At 41.4% G+C, this 21255-nt stretch overlaps 1 protein-coding gene across 10 annotated transcripts in view; it reads right to left on the bottom strand.

The window, feature by feature from the left end:
* Window positions 1-21255, bottom strand: part of SPIDR (scaffold protein involved in DNA repair) — a 462021-nt gene that overhangs the window by 30909 nt on the left and 409857 nt on the right. For 9 of the 10 annotated variants that reach the window (XM_036993683.2, XM_073229486.1, XM_036993687.2 and 6 more), the window contains 5 exons: window positions 14869-14956; window positions 13812-13955; window positions 13672-13731; window positions 7903-8113; window positions 6890-7042 (listed from right to left, as the gene is read on the bottom strand). In XM_036993683.2, the coding sequence (XP_036849578.2) occupies window positions 6890-7042; window positions 7903-8113; window positions 13672-13731; window positions 13812-13955; window positions 14869-14956 (656 nt within the window). The remainder of the gene's footprint in view (window positions 1-6889; window positions 7043-7902; window positions 8114-13671; window positions 13732-13811; window positions 13956-14868; window positions 14957-21255) is intronic. The other variant, XM_073229487.1, reaches the window with a different exon arrangement.

Here is a 21255-nt window from a genome sequence, read left to right as displayed (position 1 = left end):
TTTTTGGAAAACATTAAGGAAGATGGATATTATGTCTTCTCCAAATGTTTGATAAAATCCAAATGTGAAACCATCTGGTCCAGGCATTTTGGTCTCAGGTACTTTTTTGATTATGAATTCAATTTCATTGCTGGTAATTGGTCTGTTCAGATTTTCTGTTTCTTCCTGGGTCAGTGATGGAAGGTTGTATGTTTCTATGAATTTGTCCATTTTTTCTAGGTTATCCAATTTATTAGCAAATAATTTTTCATACTATACTCCAATAATTCTTTGTATTTCTGGGGTGTCTGTAGTGATTTTCCTTTCTCATTTCTGATTCTGTTTATGCAGTTGTATAGACTATTTCACTTGATAAGTCTGGCTAAGGGCTTATCTTTTTAATTTCCTCAAAGAACCAGCTCCTGTTTTCATTGATACTTTATATTGTTTTTTTCTTCTCAATTTAATTTATTTCTGCTTTCATCTTTATTATTTCCCTCCTCCTGACTTTGGTCCTCATTTATTTTTCTTTTTCTAGTTTTATTAATTCTGAGTTTAGATGGTTCATTTGGGATTGTTCTTGTTTCTTGAGGTAGGTCTATATTGCTATATACTTTCCTTTTAGAACTGCCTTGGCTGTATCCTACAGGTTATGGGCTGCTGAGTTGTTGTTTTCATTTGTCTCCTTATATTACTAAATCTCTGGGTTTTTTTGGTCATTGATCGATTGAATATTTAGGAGCATGCATTTAAGCTTCCATGTTTGTGGGATTTTTTATTTTCTTTGCATGAGTTATTTCTAATTTCATACCTTTGTAGTCTGAGAAGCTGGTTGGCGCAATTTCAATCCTGAATTTACTGAGGTTCTTTTTGTGACCTAGTATGTGATCTATTCTGGAATATGTTCCATGTACACTTGAGAAGAATGTGAATCCTGCTGCTTTTGGGTGGAGTGTTCTGTAGATGTCTGTTAGGTCCATCTGTTCTAATGTATTGTTCAGTGCCTCTGTCCTTACTTTCCATCCGATTGATCTGCCCTTCAGAGTGACTGGCGTGTTGAAGTTTCCTAAAAGTAGTGCATTGCATTCTATTTCCCCCTTTAATTCTGTTGGTATTTGTTTCACATATGTAGGTATTCCTATGTTGGGTGCAGAGATATTTCTAATGGTCATAACCTCTTGCTGTTGGACTCACCCCTTTATCATTATGTAATGTCCTTCTTTGTCTCATTACTTTCTTTGTTTTAAAGTCTATTTTATCTGATACAAGTACTGCAACTCCTGCTTTTATCTTCCTATTATTTGCATGAAATTTCTTTTTCTATACCTTCATTTGTAGTCTGTGTATGTCTTTGGGTTTGAGGTGAGTCTTTTGCAGACAGCATCATACAGATCAGTCTTGTTTTATTTTATCCATTCTGTAACTCTCTGTCTTTTGATTGGTGCATTCAGACCATTTACATTTAGGGTGTTTATCGATATATATGTACTTATTGCCACTGCATACTTTAGACTCATCATTACCAAAGGCTCAGGGGCAGCTTCTTTACTATCTGACAGACTAACTTAATGGGCTTATTATGCTATTTCAAACATAATCTAAAGGTTCTTTCTTTTTCCTCCCTTCTTTTTCTTCCTCCTCCACTCTTTATATATTAGGCGTCACATTTTGTACTCTTTGAATATCCCTTGACTGACTTTGTGGGTAGTTGATTTAATTTTGCATTTGCTTAGTAATTAATTGGTCTACTTCCTTTACTGTGGTTTTATTTTCTCTGGTGACAGCTATTTAGCCTTAGGAGCACTTCCATTTATAGCAGTCCCTCTAAAATACACTGTGGAGACAGTTTGTGGGAGTTAAATTCCCTTAACTTTTGCTTATCTGGAAATTGTTTAATCTCTGCTTCAAATTTAAATGATAATCTTGCTGCTTATGTTACATTGCATTAAATACATCATGTCACTCCCTTCTGGCCTGTAAAGTTTCTGCTAAGAAGTCTGATGATAGCCTGATTGGTTTTCTTTTGTATATGATCTTTTTTCTCTGTCTGGCTGCTTTCAATACTCTCTCCTTGTCCTTGATTTTTGTCATTTTATTATGTTTTGGTGTTGTCTTCTTTGGATCCCTTGTTTTGGGAGATTTGTGCACTTCCATGGCGTGAGAGACTATTTCTTACCCCAGACTGGGGAAGTTTTCAGGAATTATCTTCTCAAATACACTTTCTATCCCTTTTTCTCTCTTCTTCTTCTGGTAGCCCTATAATTTGAATATTGTTCCATTTGTATTGGTCACACAGTTCTCTCATTATTCTTTCAGTCATACAGATCCTCTTTTCTCTGTGCCTCAGCTTCTTTGTATTCCTGTTCTCTAATTTCTGCTTAATTTTCCATTTCCTGTACCTTATCTAATCTTGTTTTAAATCCCTCCACTGTATGTTTCATCTCAGATACTGTAATTTTTCAGTTTCTGTCTCTTCTTGAAGTTCTCCCTGAGGTCTTGGATATTTTTCTGTAGCTCCGTGAGCATGTTTATGATTTTTATTTTGAAATATTTTTCAGGAAGACTGATTTCAGTTTCACTTAGCCCTCTTTCTGGTGTTTTAGGGGTTTTGGTTTGTACCAGATTCTTTTGCTGTTTCATATTTCTAGTGATTCCTATGGAATAATAACTTCATGTAGGCGGTGACCTATAGAGCCCATAAACTCTATTCTTTGGAGCTGCTCAGCCCCTGGAGCAATGGCGGGAACCAGGTGAGTGGCACCAGTGCCTGCTGGGAGGAAACGGCTCTTTCCTGCTTCCCAGCCACAGTGCCTGCTTCCACTGCCATGGCCAGGGGTACGAGTGTGCAAGGAGAAGCTTCTATGCTATGCCCTTGTAGCTTTTGTGGGCAGGGCTGTCCTCCAGCTAGTCTGGCACAATGGCTGGGGCAGCAGGTTTGTAATCCAGTTTTGGCCAGAAGGAACAGCAGGCTGCATATCACAGTGGAGGGCCTCAGAGCTGCCTACGAGCCAGGGGGATGGAGTGTGTGAAGCTCCTGAGAGTTCACAACCTGTTGGGCTGACTGTGCTGGGACAATTTTGTCCACCTATCCTTTCTCCTGAGCGGGAACCTCTGTGTAGTCCTTGCCCCTTTAACAGCCCTCTCATTGTTGGGAAGTCTTTCATAGTGCCTGCCCATCTTTTGTCCCAGGGCAGCCCATTATGGGTACCTATTCTCCATAAGTGGCTGGAATCTCAGTCTCTCTTCAGTATTCTGCCTTTATCTGCTTTCCAACTCCTTTATCTCCACAGCACTATATGATATGGTTTGTGGTCCCAGAATAGATCTCCAATGGTGGGTATTTAGCAGTCCTGGGCTTCTACTCCCTCCCCACTCTCTTTCTCTCCCTCCCGTCAGTGAGCTTCAGTGGGGGGAGGGCTAAGGTCCTACTGGATCGCAGCATTACTAGTTTATCCTTTTCTGTGACATCTTCTCTTCTCACCAGATTAGGTTGTGTGTTGCAGACTTCTTTCCAGTCACTCTTTCACGATTTGTTGTATTTGCTGTATGTTTGTGTTATATGTGGTTTGGGAGGTTTCTGCCTCACTTATCACACCGCCATCTTGTTTAGTCCTTCCTACAAGTTTTTGTTTTTAACATGAAGTTCCTTAGAAACTAGAAAAATCAGGTTTTCCTCATTCCCCATGAGGACCTGCACATTTCCTTTTTTGCAACTCTGTGGCCCTCACTAGCAATAGTTAAGAATGGGTTAGGTTTCAAACACCCCTTTGAAGCTCCCTGTTCAGATACATATATTTTTTTATAAATCAGTGCCATTGGCGGTTCTTATGGTCTCACAATAACAGGGTCCGAAACAGCCTAACTGGTGTGGGGACATGGCAGTGACTTTCAGATGGGGGCAGCTCCCTTATCCTTCTCTCTGCACTGTGCCCTTGACCAATCAGGGCTCCTAGAGACTCCAGGGAATGAAAAGGAAGCAGGCAGCAGCCAGCATGGAGAAGGTCAGCCTGGTGAGGTGCCACAGGCCAGCAGGCTTGGGAAGAAGACTGTGTGCAGGCAGAGGGCATGCACCCCATCCTCATGACCTGAACCCTGGCCCCGTGCCCTGCCCTCACCACCTGAACCCTTGGGGAAAACTCAGCTGTTCACACCTACCCTGCTTGGGATGCTCTCCCAGTCTGGCCTTCCTATACCTGCACTCTTCCAAATAGCCTCACAATTCACCTTCCTGCCCCACTTTGCACCATGGTCTATCTATGCTGCTGACAGATTGCTTCATTTAAGATGAAAATCTGGGCATATAACCTCCTGAGCATAGCCAGGGCAAGAAGCAGCCAGAACGAGCCCCATCCCATAGGGCCTGCTTCTCCAACAGTACATAAACTTTTACAACTGCCCCTGGCACCTGTTTCTTTTTCTCATACCCTTCTACCTTCAGCAACTCTGGCTGGGTCTCAAGGCCACCAATCTACTGCCCTCCAGCCCTCGGCCAGCCCTCAGAGTCTGTCGTGGAAGCACTGAGATGTCTATTTTCTCCACTATAGTTTATGAGTGCTTCAAGCTCCCAAAACCTCATGTGCATTTTCTTATTTAATTCTCAACAATGTTTTAAGGTTGTTTCTATTATCCCTGCTTTATAGATGAGAAAATGGAGGGCCCAGAAAACAGGTGACTTGCAGAGCTGCCTTTCTTCAGGACCTCTGGGCTTCACTGTTTTCACTCTCTCCATCAAATTATGACCTGAGCTATGTCTGGCACTAAGAGAAGATCCAAATGGCCTCTTTCTCTATCTCACAAGCAGACTGGGGAATGGGAATTAAAGCAACAAGGGATTACTGCTGTGCATAGTAATCATAAAAAGATTCAGGAATCTAGTGGTGGGTACAGGTGGAGAAACAGGCCCTCTTAGAAATTACTCTGGATTTAAATTATTCTAAGAATGAGAAGTGTAAATTTTTGGTTACTTTTTGGAAATTAATTTTGCAGTATCTTTTAATATTAAGGATACACAATAGTTGTGTGGCCACTTTGGAAAACACTCCAGCATTTCTTCAAATAGGTTAAACCCATGGTTACTCACATGATGTGACAATTTCATGAATACATACCCCAAATTTGAAAACAGGTGTTCAGACAAAAACTTATGCACAAATACTCTGAGTAGCCCTATTTACAATAGTCAAAAAGGTGGGAACAACCCGAAGTCCATCAACTGATGAACAGATAAACAAGATGTGCAAATCTAGAGTGAAATATCCAGTCATAAAGAGGTAAGAGCTGCTACATGCTACACCATAGATGGCTTTGAAAACATTATACTAAGTGAAAGAGGCCAGTCATGAAAGACCACATGATATATGATTCCATGTGTGTGGAATATCAGAAAGGCAAATCTATAGAGAAAGAAAGTAGACCAGGGCTTTCCTAACACCAGGGTGTGGGGGAGACTGGGGGGCTCATTATAAGGCATGTCTGACAATGAGGGGAGTGTGTATTTTTGGGATTATGATAATGTTATAAAATTAAATTGTAGTGAAGGTTGTACACTCTGTGAATATACCACATTTTAAATGTGTGAATTGTAGCAATATAAGTCATATCTCAACAAAGTTGGTTAAAAATATATATGAATCCTAAGACCCTGAAATCCTCCTGCATAGAAATTGGTAAGGATTGACACAGGGAAGGATGTTTCTTTCAATTTTGTTTTTAACTGCAAAAACAGAGGAACACATTTGATGTCCATCAGTGGAGGGACAGTTTATTCATATGAGGAATGTTAGTGTTATGCAACTATTAATCTTGGTTTAGATCTTTATCTTTCCACCTGAATGGACATCCCTACTAGAGTATTAAGAGGGGAAAGCAGGTGACAGAATAATGTGTAGCACATATGCCCCTTCCAGAGGGCAGAGTGTGGGCTCCTGTGTGCATGGGGTAAGGCAGAGTAGGTATATGATGACAGGTTGTTTCTCTTTATTCACCTTTCTCTAGTTCCAATGGACATGGTATTATTATCACTAAAAAATTTTATAAAGCTAAAAGAGAAAAATATTACTGTTATTTTCAGGTTCAGACTGATATATCCAACCAGTTACTGAAATATCTCCTCATATATTATCAGAAGACACCTAAACTCTACAAGACAGAACTAATACTGTTCCCTCAAAGCTGGCTTCTTCTGTCATGTCTGCTTCACTGACCAGCAGTACCACTGCCTTGTCTGAGCGAGAGTCTAGAGATAGTCGTATGTTCTCGTCTGCCATATATGCCTTGTCCCCTCTGCATAATTTCATTATCCTACATGTCAGTTTCTCTCCTGACTAAATTCACTTCCAGATTTACTTCCTGACCCTCGCCCACCTGCTGGCTACACCTGAGTCCCTGGCCCCTCCACTCTGCTGTGCAGAGGTGCAAACTGGACCATGCCATCTGGGCTGCCCACTTGCTGGCAAGGGCTGGCCCCTACAGCCTCTCTCCAGTCACTACTTCTATCCAGACACATTTCTTGCCTCCTTCCAGACCCTGTGCTTGCACACTGTCCTGTCAGCAGCCTTTTTAAGTCCTCTCTTCTTCCCACCAAATGTCCTTCCTGCTCCTACCCATTCACCTAATTAGCTCCCCCCTACCCTGCAAATCTCGGCCCAACTGGGAGACTTCAGTGTCCCCACCCTCTGCTGAGGTGAGGTTCTGGCAGGTGGCACTTGGAACACTACAGTTTTATATTTGGTTGTGTGTATAACTGATGTCTTTCTAAACAGACTATAAGTCCCTGGGGCAAGATTATACTCCTTATGTATCCAGTGTTTGGACCACATCAGGGAAATATTTGTTAAATAAATGAACACATAAATGTCAAATGAGTGTGGTATTTAAGAAAATACCATTTCTGACACAACTGACTACCCACCTTGAACACTGCAAATGCAGTTGACCTGGGTGACAGAATCCAGTTCATCAAGCTTCACAGGGCCCATCAGCTCATGGGGGCAAGCCCCAGAGGCCATGACCAAAGGGGGCTTCTGAAGTAAGAGTACAGTCCGTTCAACACAAACAATCTGACCTGCCAATGGAAACACTTCAGATTACTGAAGCACTGAGGGAAAAAAGAGCTCTCTTACCAGTAAAAGACAGTGTCCTTTGCCAGACTCCCATGAGTCATGTGGGTCAAGGGGCAGAGCTGTGGGGCTCATCTACTGTGTCCAGAGACACATGCATGGGTGCAGGAAGGAAGCTCCAGCGCCATCAGTGTGCAGAGTTGCAAAAGCACACAAATGCTACATTCCAACTCAGTTTAGAAGGTGAATTTTGGGAGCATCTTTCTGCTTGCAAGAAGGAATGCTGCCCAATTCATGAACCACTTAATAAAGCCAATTACATCTTCAAATTAAAGACAAAAAGGTAAATTTTGTGGTTTGCAAGTTATACCTCAATAACATTAAAAAATATATATATAGTTTAGGCAGGATCCTAGTTTGATTCCTAGAAAAAAGGGCTAGCCGATCTAAGAGTGTTTATAATATTCTAGGTTTCTTTATTTTAAAAAGTGATGCTCCAGAGAGTGGCTTCTGCCCCAGTACAGCATGCCTCCAACAGACAGCCTTTTAGTGAACAATTGTTACAGTGAGCATTTGTTACAGAGTATGTGAGTGCTGTAGGGTGTTCTGGTTCTGTCTGGGTGGCCACAGCAAGGGTTAATGAAAGCCCAGGACAGGCATCATGGGCTCTTCTACAGCACATGCTGTGTTTGCAATTGGCTTTGTCCAGAGACACATGCATGGGTGCGGGAAGGAAGCGTCATTTGTGAGGGTTTAGGGCTCAGTAGATGCAGTTCCAGAGAAAGATAGAGGCACCCAGGAAGCCACAGAGCCACCTTACAGCACTATCGGTCACCAGATCACAGCTGTTAAGAAGAAAGCATACCCTGGTCTCGGAGAGTGTCCCTGAAGAGGAAGTAGTGAGAGGCAGCCCCAGCCAGCGCATCCAGGATTTCCTGGCCCAGCACACATGAGGAGGCCACACAGACTGGCATGGTTTTGGGGAGGCCAGAGCCATTCTCATCTTGCATTTGCAGGGTGACATCAGTCACTGTCAGCCAAATCTCCCTTTGCTCCAGAAGATGAAAACTATTTACCTATAATTCAAAGACACAGTCAAGATTATTAACTTAATAGCATTATATCCAAAATTGTTTTTTAAAAAGCAATCACATCAGATGATTATTATTAATCCTAAGAATTTTAGATACCATTCCAACAATATTTTAAAACATACAAGACTTTGCATGTCTTCGTTACTAGGCGCCACTGACATGGCTGTTCCCTGTGAGTCCTAACCTTGTACCTGATTAAAGGACTCCTGGTTGGGGTACAGTCTGCCCTTCATTGGAATTAGTGCACCTGTCCTCTGACCTACTCTGGAAGAATTCAATGTTTTTTCCTCCTGATTCCATGTTCCTATACCTAGAATGCTAATTACCACATTGTTTTATACTTAGTACAGACACTTCTCTCCTGCAAGGCGTTAGTTTCCTAAGGGTTAGGAATTGTAACGAACTGAATGTTTGTATCCCAGCCCCTTCAGCCTGATTCCTATGCTGAAACCCTAACGTGTGATAGTCATGAGAGGTGGGCCTCTGGGAGGTGATGAAGTCATGGTGGTGGAGCCCCATGATGGAATGAGTGCCCTTATAGGAAAAGATACAAGAGAGTGTGCTTCCTTTCAGCTCCCGACATGGTGAAGATACAAGAAGTCCTTTCTTCAACTAAGAGAAGGGCTCTAACCAAGAACCTGATCATGCCCACATCCTTATCTCAGGCTTCTGTTCTCCAACTCTGAGAAGTTAGTGTTTGCTGTTTAAGCCACCTACTCTATGGTATTTTGCTATACAGCAGCCCAAACTGACGGAGACAGGAATATAATTTACTTGCCCTCAGTCTGAGTAGAGAGCAGGTATCAAGCATTTATTGTATCTACAACAACTTTTCTTTTTCCTTTTTTTCTACTTTCCTTTTATTATAATTTTCTTTCTTTTTCCTTTTTTTTAAATATGCAAAAGTTATAAGGCCTTTTCAAATTCATTAAAATGGCATTCTGCCCTTTCATCTGTGAGGGTTTAGGGCTCAGTAGATGCAAATGGGGCCAAGGATTTGGCTGGGAGGCACTTTGTGCAGAGTAGGGCTAGGCCATGAGAACCTGCAGTTTGTGTTCAGTAGGGCTGGGCCATGAGACTCTGGCTGGCTTGAAGTTTAGATGGTGTTGCTGGCATGAATGGCATGGATAGTGTGGTCAGGTTGAGGATTTCACTTGGTTGACTGACACGACAGGGAAGAGGTGATCTGCATGGTCAGGAACTGTGGGTTGGACTCAAAGAGGCAGTTCACATGGTTGAGAGGTTGATTACATGCAGGAAACTAGAGTAAGTTATATTGCGGAGAATGAGACAGATTTCTCACTGTTGAATAAGGCAGTTGTAAATGTGGAAATGGGGAAACCTCAAGTCAGTGGTGATGGTCTAGAGTTGGAGGTATTGGTATTAAATCACAATTGTAGGTAGAGATAGACTAGATAGGAAGGAAAGTCAGAAGGGAGGGAGGGATTTATGTGTACGTGTGCATGGGTAAACATACATCTATTTCCTTGCTCTTCCCATTGAGAGGCTAGAAACAGTGACATCCTAGAAGCAATGACCCACCTAGCACAGGTCTTGCTTCTAAATGCCAGTCCCCATTAAAATCAACCAGGGCTTCTTGCAAAGATATTTGATTCCAGAGCAGAAAAAGTATAAGTTGAGCTTGAAACATGTTACTGTGCCATGTTAGGTAAGGAAGCACCTAAAGAACAATGGGAACATGTCCAAAGGACATAGGCACCAGCTTGAATCTGGGAAAATGTGAGCATCAAAATAAACAATAGTAACAGATTATAACCCATTGATTAAAAACTGAATCCATGGGTCCATTATGATAGAAATAAGTAAATATATAAATCAGGGAAATAAAAAGCTACTAATTATAGCCAAATGCCAGCTAATACATATAGGAGGAATGCTGGAATTAGAAGATTACCATTTGACTATTATCAGGATAATAATTCAGGCAAGAATCATATGGATGTTAAAATGAGCAAGTAAAAGCTTGACAAGAAACCGGATATTTATATAGTCTTGATGTATCTTCCCATAAATATTTGCTACATACTTATTAATTAATAAGTATGAAAGACTTTTTAGTCAACTTTAGAGTAGAGAAACCTGGAAAACAACACCTTAATTAGTTGACAAAATGTCGCAGCAATGAAACAAATCAACTGTGTACCTCTTGAGATGAACACAGTATTTTTCGGTCAAAAATGCATTACCTGTATCTTTTCATGAGATAAAAATCAGGCAAATCTAAATCGACAGACATTCTATCAAATAAATGGCCTCCATTCTTCAAAAATGTTAAGGTCACAAAAGATAAGCGAAGATGAAGAAATGTTCCATTTGAAGATGAAAGCAACACAACAACTAGTGCAGTGTGTGACTCTGTATCAGCCTGTGGGTTACAAAGCGTTTGGAGGGATAAGCTGGTAGAAATCACAATTTCAAATATGGGAGATATTTCAGGAAGGGAGAAGATTTCTACAAGATTGTCTGAAGTTGCTTTTCTGACCATCTTCAGAGATTTTAGATACTCTTTGAATCCCTGGGTTTGGTTCATAGTCTCTTTTTCAATCTCCTGATGAAACACGTCTAACTTTCTTTGAAATTAACTATCAAATTCTCTTTACCATTGGGATTATGAAAAAAGCAGTAACAATAAAGTCTTCTGTAAAAAGACATAAGTAATCAAATAATTTAAAGCAGTATTAAGCAATCTTATTGCTAGAATTTTATTAAAAATAGGTATCTTCTGCACAAAAATAACCAATTAATTTTTGAAAAAGTTGCAAAGGCAATTTAGTGGAGGAAGTATAGCTTATCAACAAATAATGCTGGAACAACTGGACATCCATAGATCAAATGATGACCCTTGACCTGAACTACACACCATATAAAAAATCAACTCAAAATGCATCATGGATCTCAAATGTAGCATGATAAATCTTCTATGAAAGAACACAAAAGATAAACTTTGGGACCCAAGACTAGGCAGAGACTTGACTTTTCATGGATTTAGCAATAAAAGCCTGATCCAGAAGAGTAAAAGTTGGTAAATTTGACCAAATACAAATTAAAAACTTATATCCTGCAAAAACCCCTGTTGAAAGGATGAAAAGACAAATAAAGACCCTAGAAATATTTGTAAATCACATATTTTCTGACAGAGGCTTTACATAGCGAGTATATAAAGAACTTGGAACATTCAGAAGCAAATAATCCCACCAGAAAATGAGTGAGGCATGTACAGACTTTCACCTCAGAGTATGTACAGACACATGAAAGAATGTTCAGCATCATTCATTCTGTGCATGAATCTCTACAGAACTGTGTTAGTTCAAAGAAGCCAGTCTCTCAAAAAAAATCTGCTGAATTCCTAACTCTAGTACCTCAGAATGTGACCTACTCTGGAAACAGGGTCTTTACAAATTTAACCAAGTTAATATGAAATCATTACAGTGGGCCCTAAGCCAAAGGTTCTACTTATGTCAGCAACATACAAAAACATAATTATAATGAGATCATATTAGCAGTTGCCAAGGGTTAGGGTTGGAGAAAGGGATGGGTATGGCCCTAAAGGGGAGCACCAGGGGTCTGCAGCACAGCTGAGTATACCGACTACGGTGTAGGTAATACAAGGCTACACACGACAAAGTCTCATGGACGTACACAGATGCAAGTGCACATATGTAGGGCTGAGACCAGCATTAGCTCCATGGATTGTGCCCTGTCAGTCTGGGCTTGGTGCTGTACTGTGGTTGCTGTGGGTAGTGTTGGCAGGGGGAGAATGAACAGGACCTCCCCATGTTTCTTTGTAATTCATTGTAAATCTGTAATTACTGTGGATTTAATCATTTTAAATGACTTCATTCAAAATGAAATTTAAATACAACAAAAGTCTCATTTTCACGACTTACCTCTTTAGTATAGTGGACATACAACTGGGTCCTTTTTTGCTAAGTCAGGTTCTTGCAGTGACTCCTGGTACCATTCTAAGAGCCAGCCATCACTGTAGAAGGTGTAGGCCAGTGGCTTACCTACATGGTGGCCCCAGGCTTAGCTTATTTCAATTTTTTCCCATGGAAGTTGGTTTCTGGGATTCTCTTTCCCACAAAAGCAGAATACAGGGGGTTTAAAGAATTTCAGTGAATTGAGGAATCTGTTCCACTGGGTTGAGTCCTTGACTATCTCCTAAGTACCACAATCCCTTAGAACACACACCCACTGAGAGTCACTCCTGTTGGCAGGCTGCACCTACACTACTAGAAAGGCTTCTACACTTCTTGGGAGGAAACTCAGAATGGGAGAGGATCAGTGTCCTCAGTCAGCCCTGAGGCAGGTCTCCTTCATCCAGTGAGCCTATGACCTGCAGTTCGTCCTTCTCTGCCCTAAGGCTTCCTGCCACTGGGCACAGTACTGAGACCTGGCTATGGTGTGAGTATTTGACGCCTGCTTTCTTCACTCTCCCACTTCTAGCCTCTGCTGAAGGAAGGTGGGCAAATAAGGCCCTGTGGCAGGGGCATGCAGTGTAACAGCCATGAGACTGCTGTTTGCATCCCTGAGGACAAGATTCTACCTGCAGCTTATGAGGTAGCTATACAGTGAACTACTTGCCTGGTGCCAGAGCCCCACAACTCAGAAGATCTTTAGGATAGGAATGTGCCAGGTACCTAGCTCTTAACACACTGAACATCCTGCAGATGGTGGGGGGCGGGGAGAGTGCAGTCAGCCTCCAGTTGACCTCAGACTTGGAAAGTAGGAGACACATCAGGTGCCTGTACCTGGTCCTCAATAGGGGATGCTGGGATGCTCCTAGGAAGCATTGCTGAGGGATTAATGTCAATCACTCTCATTCCTCAAGACAGGCACTGGTTAGCTGTCAGATGACAAATAGGTGAACAGAGAAAAGGAAAATGAAGACTGAACAATGGGACATCCTATGCACCTCTCAGGTGACTGAGGTGAACACACATTCCTCTGCATTAAGGTCCAGCAGAAGTTTCTTGCAGAACTTACGTCATGAGTTCAGCCTGCCACCTATACTCTTCCCCTTCTCTCCTCCCAGTTGATTTGCTGAGTGGCAAGGATGCATCAACAAGGTGTTCTAGGCCACAGCTCCACACAGCTGCTGAGGCCTCACGGACCTCAGGGTTCCTCCACTGCTTGGGAGTTCTGAGGGGTGGCTGACTCTGACCCTGAGATCCCTCCTCTCACCTGATAAGTGAGGTTCCAGCTTCCTTCCTTCCTATCACCAGCCTAGGTGTCAGGAAGGGACTAAGCTTCCTAGGCTGAGGCTCTTCCAAGGCAGTACATGCCTGAGTTGTTTTATGCCCAGTGCTCCCCAGAGTGGCTGGTGGCCACCCTGGCACAAGGACTAGGCTTACGGCTGCTGCAGAGCACAACATGGATGGCTGGATTTTAAAATGCTTTACTGTTGTGGTACTCTGTTCATTTCTAAGAGAGACTATCCTTGAATAAACTTTTTAACACCTTATGCATTATAATACCTTATGAGAGAGAGAGAGAAAGTGGGAGAGGAGAATTATTACCTGAGGTCTTTGATAGATCACCCTGGCATAGAAACTGCACCGGACGCCAGGATCTTCAGTCTGGAAAGGCATTGCAAAGGATTAGGAAACAGCGCCAACACAGCAAAAGAACTAAAGACCTTGGCAAAAACAGATATTACCTGGAGAATTTCCCTTAAGAAGCGGGGAACTGGAGGCTGGTACAGCTGAGCTACGGGGTCTTCTTCAATTATATCAATTTGTCCCTGATTTGGAGGAGCCGTAAGGATGTAACAGAAGCTAGGAGGAGGCAGATGAGTCTTCACCTGTTGGGTAAAGGTAGAATGTGAATGTACTGTTCAAAGACTCAAATACACTATTAAAATCTACTTTTTAATAAAATTATTTATTCATAGATGCATACTGTCTCTCCAGGAGGCCATGCAAGAAATGGATTATGTTGTTCATTGCTGGGACCAAGTATTAAGAACCTCTGTATTTTTGAACCACCAATTCAAGATTTCATTTTAGAAATTCATTCCTCAGAGTATACAGAAAACACCATTTAGAAACGTCTTCCTCTTAAATGATTGAGAAATGGACATTTTTGACAACTGTTTTGTTGGTCTAGCACAGTACAGAGTCACAGTTTGAGCACTGTGCTAAGAAGACAGCTGCTACACAAACAAGACGCCCATTTCAGCTTTGGGAGCTTTGGCCCAGCAGCTGCTGGCTGGCCTGTTGGCTGAGGCTCTGAATGGAGAGGGGCAGACACACTATAATCAGTCAATTTTACTATTTGTGAGCAACTACGAGAAACAATGTGATGGGCAGGAAAATGGAAATTCCTGGCTACCTTGGTGCTTGGAGGAATATTCATGAGTTTTATTTATTAGGTTATGTGAATTTCTGTGCTAACCAGTAACTGAGTGTTTGTTGGCTGTACGAGTGACTGGAAGGTTGTGGGGAAAACACCCCATATCTTATTCAGTAGGTGCTGAGGCCCTAATTGTTGCAGTGCCATGCAATGATTGCAGTTTACAAACATCATCATAAATTAGCCTCAAGAAGAATGTAGAGCGGCCCCACAGGGGCAGCAGCCACTGCCAGGGCTGCGCAGTAAGACAGGGGTCCTGGACCCAGGTTTCTCAGGGACGTGGACTGGAGGTTGGTGCCCGTCTGGGCACCTGGCACAGAGCAGGGGGAGGCCAAGGGGAGGTCTTCAGCTGCTGGGCTTACCTCCTCATAGGCATGGCCATGGCCAGGTGCTTTCAGGGGCACCACAGGGGGCCACATGGTGTCAATCAAACTAAAAAGCCCAGCAGTCCTAGAAAGAGAAAAGATGCTGTCAAAGTTACCTACCACCAAAACAGGTATCTGGTGAATGACCTGGTCATACGGAGATCTGTTTAACAGACACCCTCCCTAAAGCCAGGGAGACAATATTCAGGATGGGCCATTCCGATGGGGAAGGTGGTGGCACACACACAGAGAAACAGACCTTCTAATCTGTCTGCACAAGACTAGAAAGATAATTCATTATATTATGATATATCTGCACCACGAAATATCCCACAGCCATGAAATGGTTATAGAGAAAATATTCAAGGACATAGAATGATGTTTATGACACCCTGCTAAGTGAAAATCAGGCAACAAATTATAATCTCTCTATGTAGATATCTATGCATGTACCTACATATAATGAAAGGAAAAGACTGAAAGATATAAACATGTTTTTGGTGGTTATCTGACTAGAGTTTGCAGGTGATACTTGATTTTTGGCCTCTATGTGTTTCCTATATTTTTCTACAACAAATAGGTGTTACTGATACAATAAGAAAAATTATCAATAAGTTATATAAAATAAAGAGGATAGCCAGACACAAAAGGACAAATATGACCTGATTTCCACTTATGTGAGGCACTAGAGTGGTCCAGCTCACAGGCAGAAAGCAGAAGGGTGGTTGCTGCAGGCTGGGGGAGGGAGGAGTACAGTGTACTATTTAATGGCAAGAGTTCCAGTTTGGGAAGATGAAGAAGTTCTAGAGAGGGATGGTGGTGAAGGTGAAGGTTGTACAACAATGTGAATGTACTCAAAATTGGTTAAGATGTAACTAGTGATGTGATGTACATTTTACCACACACAAAATTCTGTTTTAGTTGCATATATATATATATTCTTTTAGATTTTGCTTTAAGTTTCAACAATGTTAATATGTTCTTTACTTTTTAAAAAGCTTGTGGCCTAACAAAAGCAAAAATGAACAAGTGGGACTATATCAAACTAAAAAGCTTCTGTACAGCAAAGGATGGGAGAATATATTCATAAATGACACATTTGATAAGGGGTTTGACATCCAAAATATATAAAGAGCTCATGCACCTCAAGAAACAAAAAGCAAATAAGCTAATTAAAAAATGGGCACAGGAGCTGAACAGACACTTCTCCAAAGAAGAAATTCAGATGGCCAACAGACACATGAAAAGATGCTCAACATTGCTAATCATCAGAAAAATGCAAATTAAAACCACAATGAGATATCACCTCACACCAGTTAGAATGGCCACCATCCAAAAGACAAACAACAGCAAATGTTGGCGAGGTTGTGGAGAAAGGGGAACCCTCCTACACTGCTGGAGCGAATGTAAATTAGTTCAACCATTGTGGAAAGCAGTATGGTGGTTCCTCAAAAAACTCAAAATAGAAACACCATTTGACCCAGGAATTCCACTCCTAGAATTTACCCTAAGAATGCAGGGGCCCAGTTTGAAAAAGACATATGCAGCCCTATGTTTATCACAGCACTATTTACAATAGCCAAGAAATGGAAGCAACCTAATTGTCCAAGAGTAGATGAATGGATAAAGATGATGTGGTACATATACACAATGGAATATATCATTCAGCCATAAGAAAACAAATCCCACCATTTGCAACAACATGGATGGAGCTAGAGGGTATTATGCTCAGTGAAACAAGCCAGGCAGAGAAAGACAAGTATCAAATGATTTCACTCATCTGTGGAGTATAAGAACAAAGGAAAAACTGAAGGAACAAAACAGCAGCAGACTTGCAGAACCCAAGAATGGACTAACAGTTACCAAAGGGAAAGGGACTGGGGAAGATGGGTGGGAAGGGAGGGATAGGGGGGAAAAGGGGGTATTAGGATTAGCAGACATAATGTAGTGGGGGATTAGGGGGCACAGGGAAGGCAGTACAACACAGAGAAGACAAGTAGTGATTCTATAGCGTCTTACTACACTGAAGGACAGTGACTGTAATGGGGTAAGTGGTAGGTACTTGATAATGGGGGGAATCTAGTAAGCATAATATTGCTCATGTAATTGTACATTAATAATAGCAAAATAAAAATAGTAATAATAACAAAAAAAAATCAGATACCAAAAAAAAAAAGTTTGTGGCCTTAATAATGTTACATATTCTTTTCTTCCCCCCTATATTTAAAAGTAAGCACTGTTTTGGGTGCTTAGGATCTAGTAGTTAACAAAACTGAAAAACTCGGAACCTGAAAATGTGTCAGAATCATACGAGAATGCGACACAGAGCATGTCCTCGCCTCCTTTTGGTTCCTCACACCAGTTACAGCAGAAACACCTGGTGTATGGCACAGCCTAAGGCAGGCACCAAGGGTTTGTATCATTCCTATAAATTTTTAGTTTTGGGTCAAAATCAAGCATGAACATGCTAAGCAAAGGGGGAAAATCACATGCTAAAGAACACCGAGTGGCAAGTCCGGTCTCCCTTTCTTGATGACCTCTGGGGAGTACCCGCAGCAGCTTGCGTGAGTGAAGGAATAGGCCAGGTGAGGTCAGAGGGGGCCCCAGGTAAGGCTCATGGTGACCCATGTGACCTCTTGCTGCCCTCTCCTGACACAGAGCAGCTGGGAAGGCCTGCTGAGCCTTCCTCCCAGGGACAATCGGCTCAACCGGCTTGCCCTTGGCCCCAACCACCGTCCCTTCAGAGTCACCTTCCTCCCCAGGCTCTCTGGGGACAGCCTGCGCACAGTTGCTCACTATGCCCCAGCACCTCTGCTCCCTGGTGCTTTTCTTCCCACTCTGCATGCCACCTGGTTCATGCTCCCTCACCATCCTTTTGATGGTTATGAAGCTCCAGGAGGACGGAGCAGCAAGCTGCTCCGTTACATCCCCACTGCTAAAGAGAAAGGCCAAGTCCAGGTTAGGAGAAGAATGAATGACTGACACCTACACACTTCATTATGGACATTGGACCTAGCACATTTGAAATGCTGATTTCCTTATCAGTAGTTTGGAGAAATGCAGGGTTGGGAGGAAACTGTAATTTCTTATATCAATAGATATATACCCCCCATTTCTCACCTTAGACCTGACTTATTTTCAAGACAACACTGACTTTACACAAACCCCTTGTTTAGAAAGGGAGCAGGTACAGCTCAGGCCTTGAGGTCAGGCCTGTGGCTCACTGTAGCTCTGCCTTTTATATACCATGAAACCTTAAGAAAGTTGCCTCATTCAATTTTTAACATTGGATTGTATCTTCTGTATTCCTATGGCACAGCAGGTCACATCTCAGGAAACTGGAGAGCTTCTATAGATATGTATTTTTCATTTATAGTAACATGTAGCTTTTAAATGGAAAGGTATCAAGATATATGCACATATTAAAACCAAACTTACCAAATTGTACAATTAGAATTGCAAATTTCATATGTATTTTTCCATAAAAAATGAGTATCTAGTGATTTGATTGGAGCCTCTCGGGACTGTTGCTAGTTTATAAAGAGTTATCCTCTCTCTGCATGAGATGTGGTGCAATATGAACACCCCAAGTTCTTTACTGAACCATATGAATACAGACTTGTGTAAATCCAACACTTAAAATCAAGATAATTCACATACCAAAAACGTCACCCTTTTGAAGTGTGCAGTGCATTGATTTTTAGTGCATTCACAGAGCGGTGCCACCTTCACCACATCTAACCTCAGGATATTTTTATCATCCCGATACCACCCCAGGTCCTCCACCCCTTATGCAGTAACTCATTTCCTCTGGCTCCTGGCAACCACTAGTCTACTTTCGGTTTTTAACCCTTATGGACACTGTATATAAATGGAATAAAGTAGTACGTTGTCTTTTGTGCCTGGCTTCTTTCATATAGCATACTGTTTTGAAGGTTTGGCCATGGTGTAGTGTGTATAAGTACTTCATTCCTTTTTACCGCTGAGTAACATTTCTTCGTATGGATAAATCACTCTTCATCCATTTCTCAAAGATGGAAATTTGGGTTGTTTCCACTTCTCAGCTGTTATGAAAACTGCTGCTATGAACATCCCTGTACAAAATTTTGTGTGGACGTATGTTTTCAGTTCTCTTGGCTATATACCTAGGATTGGAATTGCCAGGTCACATGGTAATTCTGTGTTTACCTTTTTGAGGAACTGCCAGACTGTTTTCCACAGCACTGCACCATTTTTATTTCCCAAAAATGTGTGAGGTTATAAATCCAATTATGCTCCTAGGTTAAATATATATATATATATACACACACACATATATATGTATTTTAAAATTTGCAAACATAAACTTTTATGTCTAGAAGGACTTTTAAAAAGTTGTTAGTAGTGTTTTTCCTTACATTCACTTCCTATTTTATGCCTTTCAGACTCTAAAATTGTAACAAGAACATATAGTATTTTCATATCTATTTTGAAAACAAAAAAGGAAGGAATCTGTTCCAACGGTGGTGACCAGTGGAGAGTAATGTCATGCTGTGGAGGGGGCATCCTCTTCAGTGACACTGGGGCCTGGTCTGAGATCAGCTGTGACCTTCCAGCCAGTGAACCTTGGATGCATTGCCAGGGTGGCTGTGGGGGCTACAGAGAATGTGTCTTTTGTGTCTGAGTGTAGCATAAATGGCACCTACTATTCCGATCATTGGTATTTTTAGGTTGCCATCTGTACACTCACATAAACTCCAAAGAAGTAATATCATTTAATTAATAATTATTTACCTATGACTGTTTTAAAATAACCATTTGATTATTAAGGAGATTTTTTTTAAAACCCTTAGTTTGCAATAATTATAGATTCATAGAAAGTTGCAAAGACAGTACAGAGAGATACTATGTACTCTCCCCAACTAACCTACAAAAATATAGGGACACTGGCACAATGTGTTCTATGCCATTTTATCACAGGTGTGGATTTCTGTAACCACCATAGTCAAAAGACAGAACTATTTACCACCTCCAGGGTCTCCTCATGCTCTTCCTTATAGTTCTTCCCCACAACCCCTACTATCTCTGACCCCTACCAACTACTGGTCTGGTTCCTATCTCTGTAAGTTTGTCATCTTGAGAATGTTACATAAGTGGAATCATATACAATGTGACATGCTGAGGTTGGCTTTTCTCACTGAGCATGATGGCTGTGAGATCCATACAAGTTGTTGCATCTACCAACAGTTCTTTTTCATTGCCTAGTAGCATGCCAATGTATGGATGGACCACAGTTTGTTTACTCATTCACCTTTTTTCTTTCTTTTTTTTTTTTGAGAGGGCATCTCTCATATTTATTGATCAAATAGTAGTTAAGAACAATAAAATTCAGCATAGGGGGGTCAACGCTCAATGTACAATCATTAATCCATCTCAAGCCTAATTCTCGTCAGTCTCCAATCTTCTGAAGCATAACGGACAAGTTCTTACATGGTGAACGAATTCTTACATAGTGAATAAATTCTTACATGGTGAACAGTACAAGGGCATTCATCACAGAAACTTTCGGTTTTGATCATGCAATATGACCTATAAACAATCAGGTCAAATATGAATATTCGTTTGATTTTTGTACTTGATTTATATGTTGATCCCACATTTCTCCTATTACTATTATTATTTTTATTTTTAATAAAATGCTGAAGTGGTAGGTAGATGCAAGATAAAGGTAGAAAACATAGTTTAGTGCTGTAAGAAGGCAAATGTAGATGATCAGATGATCAGGTGTGTGCCTATGGACTAAGTATTAATCCAGGCTAGACAAGGGCAGTAAGACATCCACGGATGCAGAAGATTTCTCTCAAAGCAGGGGGGGGGAGGTTCTGAGCCTCACCTCTGTTGATCCCCAAATTCTCACCTGATGGCCCCCCTGCGACTGTGCCTGTCTTAGGTTGTTCCTCCCTTGAGGAATCTTACCCGTCTCTGGCTAACCAGCCATCTTCCGGGGCCATACAGGGAAATGTAAAGTTGGTAAGTGAGAGAGAAGCCATATTGTTTGAAAAGGTTAGCTTTTTACCTCTTTGCAGATTTATGCCCTGTGGCTTCTATGCCCAGCACTTGTCTCGAGGTATCTTTACCACCTGGAGGAATTACGATACTCGGTAAATTCGATATGAGGCACGAATTCTATTTAAGGGTTGTAATTAGGAAGGAAGAAGAAAAGCTATAGATGTAGCATATGAAGGAAACATGGGAGGATTGATTATTTCTTTGACATATCTTCTTGTATAGTACCTTAAGTATGTATAGGTTTTAAACTACTAACTAATTTGCACACACATATTAACATAATAGGAATACGGTGACATAAACAAAGCAAATCTATAAATACCATCCATCTCCAGT

Source organism: Manis javanica, chromosome 2 (assembly GCF_040802235.1).
Source record: "Manis javanica isolate MJ-LG chromosome 2, MJ_LKY, whole genome shotgun sequence".
In the NCBI taxonomy this organism is placed as follows: domain Eukaryota; kingdom Metazoa; phylum Chordata; class Mammalia; order Pholidota; family Manidae; genus Manis; species Manis javanica.
This window is presented reverse-complemented; position numbering and strand designations above follow the sequence as displayed.